This window comes from Microcaecilia unicolor, unplaced genomic scaffold, assembly GCF_901765095.1.
Source record: "Microcaecilia unicolor unplaced genomic scaffold, aMicUni1.1, whole genome shotgun sequence".
Lineage (NCBI taxonomy): Eukaryota > Metazoa > Chordata > Amphibia > Gymnophiona > Siphonopidae > Microcaecilia > Microcaecilia unicolor.
The window spans coordinates 36117-50627 of record NW_021963059.1 but is presented as its reverse complement, the minus strand read 5'-3'; the positions used below and the strand labels follow the sequence as shown (position 1 = coordinate 50627).

General features: G+C 47.9%; 1 protein-coding gene across 1 annotated transcript in view; it reads left to right on the top strand.

Moving 5' to 3' along the window:
* The window catches only part of LOC115458860 (hydrocephalus-inducing protein-like), a 174920-nt gene extending 161784 nt beyond the window's left edge, over positions 1-13136 (top strand). Inside the window, exons 8-11 of the mRNA XM_030188698.1 lie at positions 3379-3543; positions 12330-12336; positions 12489-12959; positions 13060-13136. Of these exons, the coding sequence (XP_030044558.1) occupies positions 3379-3543; positions 12330-12336; positions 12489-12959; positions 13060-13136 (720 nt within the window). The remainder of the gene's footprint in view (positions 1-3378; positions 3544-12329; positions 12337-12488; positions 12960-13059) is intronic.
* The last annotated feature ends 1375 nt before the right edge of the window (positions 13137-14511 follow it).

Below are 14511 nucleotides of genomic sequence, written 5' to 3'. Positions count from 1 at the left end.
TCTGGTTGTCCTCTGAAGATCTGTGGAAACTGGACTGCTTTCTGACCATCATCATTGTAAATAATTGTCACAAATTGAATACAGTGAAAAACAGGTTCAGGCTTTCTAAGCAAACTAGGCCTGTAAAATCATAGGACCTCTCAGACCTGATATTTCACTGAAGAAATGTGACAGCCTGATTAAGCTAATGAAGCTTGGCAGAATTACAAAGTTGCCAAGGATTGTGTACAGCTGGACATAGGCATGCTGAGAAACTTCATAAGAAATAATTGGGCAAAGATAAGGCCAGGTGCAGAAAAGTTAAATTTAGGGTTGAGCGAAGCTTGGAGATAAGTAAAACTTACTAAGGTTGAAACTTGGTCATAATTGGATGAGAGATGAGCAAACTCACTGAAGTTGAAGCTTGGTCATAATTGGATCTATGTGCCAATTATGATGAAATTGCAGGTGGCCAAATGTATGGGCTAATAGCACAGAATGGTAGACTGAAAGTATAAAAAGACAGTCTGCTAGGATATAGGTGGTGAAGCCAGAAGAGAGAGGACTGACTGTGTGTCACGGAGCGTTGCTCCACCATGTTCCAGATATGAATGCCTAATTGCCTGTACTGCCTTTGGGTAAGATACTGATGCTAATAAACGATAGTCTTATATCCACTGACTGTATATCCCGGGTGTCTTTCTGATTATGTAGCTTGTTAGTGCCCAGACTGTGTAAAGCAGTCTGAGCGGATACAAGGTCAGAATAATTAATCATTTTAAGGGAATATGCAAACTTCTTCTGGGTAGTAGAAATCCTATTGCTTCCCCTGCCCAAACTATTAATAGTAAGACCTTATAGCCTTTTTATAGCCCCTAATATATTCATCATGCAGAACGAGGGGCCTGGATGTTGAGAGCATAGAATTTGTATTTCTATAGCTGCCAGAGGGTGTCTCCAGAATCCAGCTAGCTTCCTGGAAAGATTCCATCAGAGAAGGTTTGCCATCTTACTTGCCTTACACAAAATCTGCTTGAGTACCTTCTTCACCTCTCTGAGTTTGGTTTGAAAACCAACTCTGTTAGAGTTCACCAGTGCAATCAGTGCTCATCATCAGCATGTGGGAGATAAGCCCATCTCTGTATAGTTTCTAGTTGTTCATTTCATGAGAGGTTTGCCATTGACAAACCCCTCTGTCAAACCTCCAGCTATGTCATAGGACCTCAATGTCATCCTCACTCAGCTGATGAAAGTTCCTTTTGAACCACTTGACTCCTGTCATCTGAAGTACCTGACCTGGAAGGTCTTGTTTTTGGTGGTGGTCACTTCAGCTCACAGAGTCAGTGAGCTTCAGGCCCTAGTACGGATTCACCTTACACAAGGTTTCATTATAACAGGGCAGTTCTCTGCACACACCCTAAGTTTTTTCCTAAGGTGGTGTTGGAGTTCCATTTTAATCAGTCAGTCTTCCTACCAACATTTTTATGCCCATCCTGGACTGAAAGCAATCCTTGGCTTTCAGTCTTGAGCAGACTAAAGCCTATAGACAGTCCATCCAGCTTTTTGTTTTATGACACAAAAAGGAAGGGGTAGCTATCGGTAAATGCACTTTATCCAATTGACTAGCAGACTGCATTTCTTTCACTTGTGCCCAGGCTGGGCCGACTATAGAGTGTCATGTTACAGCTCAGAATGTCAGAGCCATGGCTGTGTTGGTAGCCCACTTGAAGTTAGCCTCCAATGAGGAGATTTGCAGAGCTGTGACATGGTCTTCACAGGTTCACATCTCATTACTGCCTGATGTGACAGCCAGTTTGGGCAGACAGTCCTGCAGTATTTAGTGTCTAGAATCCAACTCCACCCTCCTAGGCCACTTCTTTTCTGTTCCAGGCTACACCTTCACAACAAGCCTGTTTTGGTTGTTAGTATTATTGGTTCCTGTTGGCCTTGCTATTGCAAGTCCCTTTTGACCATTGTTTGTTGGTAATTGTCCTGCTTGTCCTTGGAGAAAGCAAAGTTACTCACCTGTAGCAGATGTTCTCGGAGGACAGCAGGACACATATTACCACATCCCTCCCACTTCCCCTTGGAGTTGCATTCTTTTTCCATGCGTTATGATCAGACTGACGGTCCTGCGCGACTTGGGATGGCTGGAAGACACTCACGCATGCGTGATGTGGGCCTTCCAAAGGCTTCTTAAAGAAACATGAACTCTGGGTAGCCTCCGCACCAGGGCTCCGTTGGAGACATCAACCATCTGTGATAACGTCCTCAGAGAACAGTCTGCTACAAGTGAATAACCTAACTTTTTCTTCAAATTAATGATGATATTTTCTAGATTTTTTATGTCACGCTGCATAAAATGGGACCTGTGCTAAAATAGCATGAATTACTGGTAAAATAACACAGCTTAATGGTAGCCCACATTGATAAATATGTACCTTAGTAGTGTTGAATCTGTACATGAGAGCTCATGTTATGATAAGTCGCTTTGTTTTTCTTTTAGTACATAAACTCAGGTGTCAGAATTTAAAAATACTTATCTGGGTAGTGGCATCTGATACCTGGATAAATCCCACTGTGGCAGATAGTGTCACCAAATATCTGTACAGACCAGCTTGGCACTAGCCAGATAGTGCCAGAGTGGTTGGGGCAGAAACCAGAGTTATCTAGCGGTTCTTTTACTAAGGTGCACCGAAAAATGGCCAGTGCTGTTGTAGATGCGTGTATTGGACGTGTGCAGGTCCATTTCTCAGTGCACCTGGAAAAAAGACCTTTTTTTATTGGCTGAAAATGGACGTACGGCAAAATAAAAATTGTGTCCATTTTGGGCCTGAGATCTTACTACCACCCATCGACTTAGCGGAAAGGTCTCACATGTTAAATAGGTGGTAATCGTCAATACAATGCTGATTACCGCCCAGTTAGCGCCATGTGGTAGAAAAAAATTTTGGATGCACGTATTGGATATGCATAAAAAAGTAGAATTATCGCTTGGGGCATGCAGTAGCCACGCAGTAGTTCCAGATTGATGCACGTTGGATGCTTGTAGGCGCCTACTTGCCTTAGTAAAAGGGCCCCCTAGTTAGCAGTGATAACTTAGGGCAGCAAAAAGGCTATCCTAAATCTATCAGATAAGCTATCTGGATAAAGGCTGAATATTGGTGCTTTTCTGATAGAGCAGTAAAGTGCCTACTCTATATGGATATTCAGCAGCTGCCATTATCCAGATACTACTGCTGAGTGTCCTTAATTTTTTTTCCCACAGTGGCTGGCGTTTAAAAAAACAAAAGAAAACAGTAACTGCTAAAGGCGCAATAGCTGGGTCATTTCATAAGAGTGTAATTTTATTGGTTAAGAAATGTGCTTCTTAATTTATTCTTATGTTATTTTTTCCAGGAATTTGAAGATCATCCTCAGGTGTTTTATTCTAGCCCCAGTCCTCGAGGTCTTATTGATCCTTACAGTTCTGTGGCCATTCCTCTAGTGCTGGAAGCCCAAATTATTGGAGTCTATGAAACTAAGGTTCACATATGCATCTTTGGGAGCAAAGAATCTATCCTGGTAAAATTTTAATAATTTCTCTTTTTTTGTAAAATGGCTTTAGTCATTGAAATCTTAACGCAGGAATCTTTTTTTATATATTTTATTTATCGTTTTTATACATAGTAAACAAGTATAAACTTGTAAAGAAAAATCCACTATTACAATTAAATCTAAAGATATTATTCATAACACAAATTAAATATTATAGCTTCATTTAAAGTCCACAACAGGAGTCCAAGATTCCTAAATAGGAGAAAACAGGTAATAAACTTTATAAATCAAATTTTGAGATACAGACGAGTTTCTATTCAACTTTACTTAACTAGGAGCTCTCTTAGATGTTAAAAAAGATGACAATTGGTCAGGATCAAAATAAACATATTTCACGGCTTGATAGGAGATTAAACATTTACAAGGATATTTAAGGTAAAAAGCATGACAATTGGTCAGGATCAAAGCAGGAATCTTTATGTTCTTCTATAATCTAATTCAGATGATTGTCTCTTTAAGCCTGAGACAGCTAGCATATGTTTTTTACCGATTATCTAATGAACAGTTCCTAAAATAATTGTATGTGTTTGGTATATACTTTGAGTAGCATCAGTAATGGACCTATTTTCTTGTTGTTGTTTTTAAAAAAATCTCCTAGGCTGCTCTATTTTTTAAATTGTGCTTGGTTCCATATGACGTACAGATTTTGTTGTCTATAAGTGCATTATTGATTACCTTACTGTGAGGAGGACATCGAGGTTGGAGGTTTGTATTTTTGCCAGTCTATGTGCTTATCATAATGAAATGTTTATGATCTGGTTTTAGATTTCTGCATTAGGTTGAAAATTAAAAATTAGACATGAGAAGCACATAGACTCACTTTCTCAGCTCCAAAATTAAATTAACACAGCTGATAAAGTCTCAGCAAAGTTCTCCTCCCAATTACTCTTTGGCTGCCTATAGTAACCCCAAGCAGAAATCACCCTCTCACCAAAGCGAACCTATACATGTTACAGCTTATGAACTCCAGAAATAATCTCTCTTTGGCACAAATGGAAGAACTACAGCAGTAGCATAGCCAAGGTGGGGGGTGGGCTCAGGGCCCCTCCAGAACTGCAGATCCCCTTTAACTTTGCTGGCAGGGATGCCAAAGCTCTGCCAACCATATAAATACAGTGCCTGAGCTGCTTCCCTCCTCCTCGCACTGCTTTCATAATACAGAAGACGATGTGTCTTCAGTTGCTGATGCTGGGGCTTCTCGTGCATGCTCCCCGCCAGCAAAGGTATGTTTAGCGCATGCAGGGAAGAGAGGAGGAGGAGGGATTTCATTGCCACCCCTGTGTGCCCACAAAATTGGAGGGCTGGCTATGCTCTTGAACTATAGTGAGCATTAGCAGTAAATTTGAGTGACATCATACTCCACATATCCTGGCTCAGGAGTGAGGTTCATAATTATCATAGTGTTTGCAAAATTAAGGAAGAGCTCAGTGAAAATTTTACAAATATATATGGTCACTCTAAAATTAAAACACGAGGAAAAAGACCTCAACTCACCCAAATGCTTACTAAAATTTCGGCATCTTCTACTGGGGTTGTCTCCTTCATCATTGGTCTAAAAAAACCTTGTGATGTGAATATTACTTATTATTTCTTTATTGAAAACTTTATTATTTTAATATTCGGGAATGCAGGAGGAAGAGGAATAGAAAAAAGTGGACAAGACTTGGGGGTGAGGGGGGAACAGAGCAGAAGCTGGATAGGACTTGAGGGGGGAAGGAGAACAGAGCAGAAGCTGGATAGGAATGGAGGGGAGAACAGAGCTGAAGCTGTGTGGGACTCTGGGGGGAGGGAGGGAACCAGAGCAGAAAAATGTATGGGATGGTGGGGGCGGGGAGAGAAGAACAGAGCAAGAAATGAATTGGACTTGGAAAAACTGGTACTTGGTGACTGAGTGCAAGTTTGTCAGGGGTACAGCAGTGAATTATGGATGAGAGAGACTGAGTGGGAATTTGGAGGGGATAGTGTTAGGGACTGCTGAGACTGATAGGAATTTCAATGGGATAGGTATGATGGGGGTGTGTTAGATAGGTTGGGAGTATGACTGAATGTATGAAATAGGGGTAAGGGAAAGGGGATGACGTGTGGGGAGAGGTTGAGACATAGTATGAATGACCTGGAGAAATGAAGAGAGAATGAAATGCATTGAAAAGAGATGAGGGTGCTTTGGAGGGGTATGGGAGAGGAAGGGGATGGTCTCTGAAGATGCTGAAGGGAAGGTGCATCAACAAAACGTGAAAGAACCAAAAACGTAAAAGTTACGTAGTAAACTTACCGATTTAGAAAAAAAGGATGGATGCTCTAAAAAAACAACTCGGAAATGTTCGGCGTGGTATTCAAAAGTCGGATGCATGAAAGTATCGCTAATCTGGTGAAATCCCCGCTAGCGGTGTAGGAAATGCATGCGCATAATATTCATTCGGGAAACACACGGTATCACCGTGGGTAGTGTACGCATGTCACACATCATAGACGTGCGCCCAGGGCGTGTAAGATACACGTCACTCTCTAAGCGGACATTATAGGCGCATGAGTGATTTTCGATCACAACGGCTACTGGCGAGTTGTGTCTGCCTTGTTGCTTGACTCCTGCGTTATTTTCTGTTGTTTTTTTCCTTTCTGCTTCCAAGTTTTCATAGGGGTAAGTAAGACGTTTCCATGAGCTTATGAATGGTGTTAAATGTGATTTTTCTTGCATTTTCCTGTTGTTAACTTCTCCTCCGTTTTATTTATTTAAGGTGTGTGGTGTGTGCCACGTTGTTTGTTCCTTTCTGTTTTCAAGTTTTCATAGGTAAGTAAGACGTTTCCATGAGCTTATGAATGATGGTTCCATATCATCATGCTGATCAATCCATAGACTGGTGGGTTGTGTCCATCTACCAGCAGGTGGAGATAGAGAGCAAAGCTTTTGCCTCCCTATATGTGGTCATGTGCTGCCGGAAACTCCCCAGTATGTTCTCTATCTCAGCAGGTGGTGGTCACACACAGCAGCAGCTCTGGCTAGGTCTCCAAGCCTAATTTTTAGGTTTTGTTGAGTACCTGGGTTGAGGGCTCTTCTTGAGCAAGTGCAAACCTGGTGGCGCCAGGTCCCTCCTTTTCTCCCCCCTCCCGCTGGCTCCGTTAAGAAAAAAAAAAAAAGAAAATTTTGGACGTCCTTAAGGGCGTTTATTTCAACGTTTATTTAAACGTTTATTGCAGCTACTCACTGGGACACCAGTTCGTTACAGCTCGGAGCGAGAAGCAGGTAATTTATACCTTTTTATAGCGGGCAGGGGGTTCCCTGATCGATCTCCACGTGGCCTATGGCGTCGGAGGGCGAGGGCGCGAAGAATCGCTCCCCGGACCGCGTGTGCGCTTCTAGCGGGGATGCGGGGGTCTTAAAGTCTGATTCGCCATTGTTGGGTGTCAGTTTGGAGGCCGGTCCGTGTCCCGGTTCTTCCTCCGGTGTGGCGGTTTTTCCCGCCATAAACGCCCATCCCCCGCTGCTCGCCTCCGCCATCTTGGCCGGCCACTCTGCTCGGACGGCTTCTTCTTGGGCCGCCCTTGAGCTGGGAGACGTTAATGCCATAGCCGCCCTTGATTTGGGCGACGGCAAAAAAGCGGCTAAAGTTAAGCGCCGTTCTTCCCGCGCGGCTCCTTCGCGGAGTGTCGCGCCGGATGCCATCTTGGATGCGCAGCATGTTTCTCCCCCGCTCTTGCGAGCGCCGGTTGAGGGTGCATCTAGGGCTGTGGCCCAGGCTGCTGAAGTGCACAGTCTGGGGGGTTTCTCCCCCGAGTTTATTTTGCTGCTGCATCAGGCCTTCCTTATGCAAAACGCTGCCCCTGCTCCTGTGGCCGATAAAGGGGTTGAGGCCCCCGGAAGTAAACGCCCTCGAGTGGATTCCCAGGCCTTAGAGGACTCTGTCTCCTCTGATGTAGATGAGGGCAGCGTATCTGAGTTCTCCCAACGGTCCTTTGGGGATTCCTTGGAGGAGACGGATTCCCGCTCGGATGGAGCGGATGACCCCTCTGCAGCGCGGATCTTTCGCTCAGAGGATTTGCCCAACCTGTTAGTGCAGGCCATGAGCATTTTGAAGATTTCCTCTCCAGAGGACGTCTCTCCCTCAGCCCCTGTTGGCTCCGCCATTATGCTGGGGACGAAGCGCCCGCCTAGAACCTTCCACGTGCATGATGCCATGCACACCTTAATTTCGGCTCAATGGGATGTCCCGGAAGCGAGCCTCAAAGTGGCTAGGGCTATGTCCTGCCTCTATCCTTTGCCTGAAAGTGAACGGGAGGCCTTTCTTTGGCCTACCGTAGATTCTTTAATCACTGCGGTGACTAAGAAAATGGCGTTGCCAGTGGAAGGTGGCACGGCCCTCAAGGACGCCCAAGACAGAAGATTGGAGGCGGCCTTAAGGTCGTCCTTCGAGGCGGCTACCTTAAGTTTGCAGGCCTCAGTTTGCGGCTCCTATGTGGCCAGGGCGTGCCTGACGATGGTGCAGCGGGCTTCCCCCTCGGATCCTTCCTTGAGGGCTGATTGGCCGGCCCTGGAATCGGGCTTGGCTTATTTGGCAGACTTACTGTATGATGTCTTGAGAGCCTCAGCTAAAGGTATGGCTCAGACAGTCTCTGCGCGGCGGTGACTTTGGCTGAAGCATTGGTCTGCTGACCACGCCTCTAAGTCCCGCCTGGCTAAGTTGCCTTTTAAAGGCAAGCTGCTCTTTGGGGTCGAGCTGGACAAAATTGTGACCGATCTCGGCACGTCTAAGGGCAAGAGGTTACCAGAGGTCAGGGCTCGGGCCAGTGCTCGCCCCGGTAACTCCAGAGGACAGTTTCAGGAAGCCTGTCGGTACCGCCCGGGCAAGTCGGGCTCCTCTGCCCCCTCTTCCTTCAAGAGGAACTTCTCCCCCAAGCAGCATTCCTTTCGCAGAGACCGCCGTCCCGGAGGTGCGCCCTCCGGTCCTCCCCCAGGGTCTCGTACCCAATGACGGGGTCCTGGTCCATGGCCCAGTGCAGATTGGAGGACGCCTGTCCTCGTTTCTGGGCGAGTGGACCAGGGTAACTTCAGACGCTTGGGTGCTGGAAGTCATAAGAGACGGCTACAAGCTAGAGTTCTGCGACCCTTAAGAGACGGGTTTGTACTCTCTCCCTGCAAGTCTCCGGTCAAAGCTGTGGCAGTGCAGCAGACCTTTGGACAATCTGATCCGCCTGGGTGCGGTCGTTCCGGTGACAGAAAATCAGCTTGGCAAGGGACGTTACTCCATTTACTTTGTGGTACCAAAGAAAGGAGGTTCTGTACGGCCTATCCTCGACCTCAAAGGGGTCAATCGGGCCTTGAAAGTTCGGCACTTTCGCATGGAGACTCTCCACTCTGTTATAGCGGCAGTGAAGGCAGGGGAGTTCCTGGCATCCTTGGACATCAAGGAAGCGTACTTGCATATTCCCATCTGGCCTCCTCATCAACGCTTTCTGCGTTTTGCAGTCCTGGGCCGACACTTCCAGTTCAGAGCCCTCCCGTTCGGGTTGGCTACTGCTCCGCGGACCTTCTCCAAAGTAATGGTGGTCATCGCGGCCTTCCTGCGAAAGGAAGGAGTACAAGTCCATCCTTATCTGGACGACTGGTTGATCCGAGCCCCCTCTTATGCAGAGTGCGGCAAAGCTGTGGACCGGGTGGTTGCTCTTTTGAGCTCCCTGGGGTGGATCATCAACTGGGAGAAAAGCCAGCTGCGCCCGACTCAGTCCCTGGAGTATCTGGGAGTTCGATTCGACACCCAAGTGGGCAGAGTGTTCCTGCCAGACAATCGGATTGTCAAGCTTCAGGCTCAGGTGGACCAGTAGCCTCTCCTCTTCGGGCTTGGGACTATGTGCAGCTGTTGGGCTCTATGACGGCCACGATGGAAGTAGTGCCCTGGGCCAGGGCTCATATGAGACCACTACAACACTCTCTGCTGCAGCGCTGGACTCCGGTGTCGGAGGATTATGCTGTGCGCCTTCCCTTGGACCCAGCAGTGCACAAGGCGCTGAGCTGGTGGCTGAAGACAGACAAGTTGTCTGCAGGAATGCCTCTTGTGACCCCGGAGTGGATTGTCGTCACGACGGACGCCTCTTTGACGGGCTGGGGAGCCCACTGCTTGGGAAGGACAGCGCAGGGGCTCTGGTCTCCTGCAGAGGCAAAGTGGTCTATCAACCTCCTGGAACTCAGAGCCATTCGGTTGGCGCTTTTGGAGTTCCTCCCGGTACTGGCGTTGAAGCCAGTACGGGTCCTGTCGGACAATGCCACGGCTGTGGCCTATGTCAACCGCCAGGGAGGTACCAAGAGCGCCCCTCTAGCCAAGGAGGCCATGAATCTATGCCAGTGGGCGGAAGTGAACCTGGAACAGCTGGCAGCGGCCCACATTGCCGGAGTCATGAATGTCAAGGCGGACTTTCTCAGTCGCCATACCTTGGATCCCGGAGAGTGGCAGTTATCGGCTCAGGCGTTCTTGGACATCACGAAGCGCTGGGGCCAGCCGAGCCTAGATCTGATGGCGTCATCAGCCAATTGCCAAGTGCCGCGCTTTTTCAGCAGAGGACGGAACCCTCGATCTCTGGGAGTAGATGCTCTCCTCCAACAGTGGCCGACACAGGAGCTTCTCTATGTGTTCCCGCCCTGTCCCATGTTGGGCAGGGTGCTAGACCGGGTGGCAAAGCATCCGGGCCGGATAATCCTGGTGGGTCCGGACTGGCCCAGACGTCCCTGGTATGCAGACTTGATCAGGCTCTCAGTGGACGACCCTCTGCGACTGCCAGTGGAGCAGGGCCTGTTGCATCAGGGTCCCGTGGTGATGGAGGATCCCTCCCCCTTTGGTCTTACGGCCTGGCTATTGAGCGGCAGCGTCTGAGGAAGAAGGGCTTCTCAGACAAGGTCATCGCCACTATGCTGAGAGCGAGGAAGCGCTCTACTTCTACTGCTTACGCCAGGGTTTGGCGTACCTTTGCAGTGTGGTGTGAAGCAGGCTCACTTTCTCCCTTCACGGCTCCAATCTCTTCAGTGTTGGTGTTCCTGCAAGAAGGTCTGGAGAAAGGCCTGTCGCTCAGTTCCCTTAAAGTCCAGGTAGCGGCTCTGGCTTGCTTCAGGGGCCGCCTGAAGGGTGCTTCCCTGGCTTCACAGCCAGATGTGGTGCGTTTTCTCAAGGGAGTTAATCACCTGCGCCCTCCTCTGCACTCAGTGGTGCCTGCGTGGAATCTCAACCTGGTGCTAAGAGCCTTGCAGAAGCCGCCTTTTGAACCCTTGTCGAGGGCATCTCTGAAAGACCTGACGTTGAAAGCAGTCTTTTTGGTGGCTATCACTTCAGCCAGAAGAGTTTCCGAGCTCCAGGCACTATTATGTCGAGAGCCTTTCCTGCAGTTCACTGAGGCAGGAGTGTCTATTCGCAAAGTGCCTTCCTTCCTGCCCAAGATTGTTTCTCGCTTCCATGTGAATCAGCAGCTCTGTCTCCCTTCCTTTCGTAGGGAGGACTACCCAGAGGAGTACTCTGCTCTCAAATATCTAGATGTGAGACGAGTCATAATCAGATACTTGGAAGTGACCAATGATTTCCGGAAGTCGGATCATCTGTTTGTCCTGTTTGCAGGTCCTCGTAAGGGTCTGCAGGCTGCTAAGCCTACATTGGCAAGATGGGTCAAGGAAGCCATTGCGGCGGCTTATGTGGCCGCGGGGAAGGTGCCGCCTATCCAGCTGAAGGCTCACTCCACTAGAGCTCAGGCGGCCTCGATGGCAGAGGCCGAGTCCGTCTCCTTGGAAGAGATTTGTAAGGCGGCAACTTGGGCATCGGCCCATACCTTCTCCAGGCATTACCGCTTGACTGTGGCTGCTCGGGCGGAGGCCCGGTTTGGAGCTTCAGTGTTGCGGTCAGGGATTTCAATGTCCCGCCCTGGGTGAGTACTGCTTCGGTACATCCCACCAGTCTATGGATTGATCAGCATGATGATATGGAAGGTAAAATTATGTATCATACCTGATAATTTTCTTTGCATTAATCATAGCTGATCAATCCATAGCCCCTCCCAGATATCTGTACTGTTTATATTCTGGTTGCATTTCAGGTTCAAGTTTAGTCTTCAGTTCCTGTTCAGGAGGACTTCGTGTTCAAGTTTTTTCAATTGGATTCTTCAAGAGTTGAGACGAGTTTGTGTTACAGTGAGCTGCTGCATTCCTCTCCCCTCCGTTTTACGGGGCTGGATTGAGACCTAAATTCTGCCGGCGCTCCCTCCCGCTTCGTGCGGCTGTAGGGCAGCTTTGTATCCCTCCCGCTTCAGCGGTGTTAGGGTCAGTCAGCTCCTCCCGCGGTTGCGTTTGCAGGATAAGCCAGATCCCCCCGCATCGGCGGGTGTGGTGTCCCTCCCCCGCTCCGCGGGGATGAGCTGGACGGATTCCCCTCCCCCACTTGTGTGGGGATGAGCTGGGTTAATTCCCCTCCCCCGTTTCAGCGGTGGTGAGCTGGGCAGAGTGTCCCTTTGTGGGTGTAATTCTCTAAGTGCTGAGTCCTGTGGATGGAGCTTTGATATCGACATACTGAGGAGTTTCCGGCAGCACATGACCACATATAGGGAGGCAAAAGCTTTGCTCTCTATCTCCACCTGCTGGTAGATGGACACAACCCACCAGTCTATGGATTGATCAGCTATGATTAATGGAAAGAAAATTATCAGGTATGATACATAATTTTACCTTCAATGTGATTTTTCTTGCATTTTCCTGTTGTTAACTTCTCCTCCATTTTATTTTATTTAAGGTGTGTGGTATGTGCCACGTTGTTTTTTCCTTTCTGCTTTCAAGTTTTCATTGGTAACTGCCGTTTCAAGCGTAGAGATGAGCTTATGGCAGGGTGGTGGCAGGGTGATGTGTGCATTTTGAAGATGTTAACATCTCCTCCATTTTATTTTTCTGGAAGCAAGGGAGGATAATGTGCCACGGCGTGAGGAGGATGAGGAAACAGTGGTTGAAAGTGATGGCCCTGATGGCAATGGTAAGTGGAAGCGTGCGCCAAAATTCACGGAGGACGAGCTACAAGTTTTGGTGCATCGTGTATGCGAAGAATTCGATCGGCTTTTTAAAAAGTCCAGGCTCTCGCTTGGACAAAAGAACAAAATATGGAGGAAGATTGCGGATGATGTGACTGCTGTCAGTGTGCAGATGCGCACTGTGGAGCAGTGTAAGCATCGTTGGCAAGACTTCAGGGGTATCGTCAAAGCCAAGGCACAGAAGAAGTGGAAGCATGGAAAGGGTACAGGGGGTGGCCCTCGATGTGCCTTGGAGGTGACTCCCCTGGAGGAGGCTATGTTGCCCACCCTTGGTCATGAGCAGGTGGTCGGACTGTGTGGTGGTGTCGACACGTCGGAGGATGCCATTGGTGGTATGGAAGGTGAGTTTGTTTAGCATATTGCAGATAATGGGGTGGGAGGCGGTAAGAAGTTTGGTTGTGGATGGTTTTGAGTCAACCTCGTTTCTGTTTACGTTTGTAGGTGAACATCTGGAAGATGCCAGATTGCCAGGTGCGACCACAGGTCTCACAACTGAGGACACAGAAGGTAGTGAGTAATGTGTTGTGCTGTGGGGGTGCTGGAAGGGACATAAGTAGATAAGTACATAAGTATTGCCATACTGGGAAAGACCAAAGGTCCATCAAGCCCTGCATCCTGTTTCCAACAGTGGCCAATCCAGGTCACAATTACCCGGTAAGATCCCAAAAATGTACCAAACATTTTATACTGCTTATCCCAGAAATAGTGGATTTTCTCCAAGTCCATTTGATAACGGTCTATGGACTTTTCCTTTAGGAAGCCGTCCAAACCTTTTTTAAACTCCGCTAAGCTAACCACCTTTACCACATTCTCTGGCGACAAATTCCACAGTTTAATTACACATTGAGTGAAGATAAATTGTCTCCGATTCGTTATAAATTTACTACATTGTAGCCTCATCTCATGCCCCCTAGTCCTAGTATTTTTGGAAAGCGTGAACAGACTCTTCACATCTACCCGTTCAACTCCACTCATTATTTTATAAACCTCTATCATATCTCCCCTCATTCGCCCTTCTCTGCACCTTTTCTAATTGCACTATATCTTTTTTGATATGCGGCGACCAGAATTGAACACAATATTCGAGGTCCGGTCGCACCATCGAGTGATACAAAGGCATTATAACATCCTCATTTTAGTTTTCCAGTAACAGTGGGCTCAGCAACCGTTTAACTGGCTGGTCTTTTTTTTTTCGGGTAGGTGGCCATCCGGTTGCGGGCACTTCAACATGGTCAGCAGAGCCTGCAACACCATGTGCCAGACAACATTTTTTTTTATTGCATTTGTATCCCACATTTTCCCACCTCTTTGCAGAAGAAGAAGAAGCACGTGAGTACAGAGGTGTCATTGTGTGTTGCACAAAGTTACAGTAGGACATTGGCGTTGTTTGTGTGTACGTTTGTGTGTTTAATTACTTGTCTTTCTATTTGTTAGGTATATGGTTGATGATGCCTACAGAGGGATAAGAGGATGGGGAGGCCGAGGAAACTGTGACCCTTGAGCTCTTAGATGTCACAACCCCCCTCGATGTTCATGTCATCCCCGTATCTTCTGCTATGCAGTTGGCCAATGACCGTCCTCATACACCCCCAATGGAGGAATGGGAGGATTGTCGCCAGTTGTGGGAGATGCAGGCCAAGTGGAATGAGGGGATCAACACACTGCTTAAAGAAGTGGCAGCGTGTGTCCAGCATTCCACTGATGCCATATGTGAGCAAGTGCAGAATGTGGTGGGCAATGCATTGATGCGTGAGTTGGAGAAGACCAACGCCCATTTGAGCAACCTCTGCAACATAATGAGAGCGAATTCCCAGCAGCAACAGCAGATGTTTCTGGATCTCCGGCATGAGGTATTGCGGGATGACCCCGCCATCAGTTCCCTCACTGCAAATG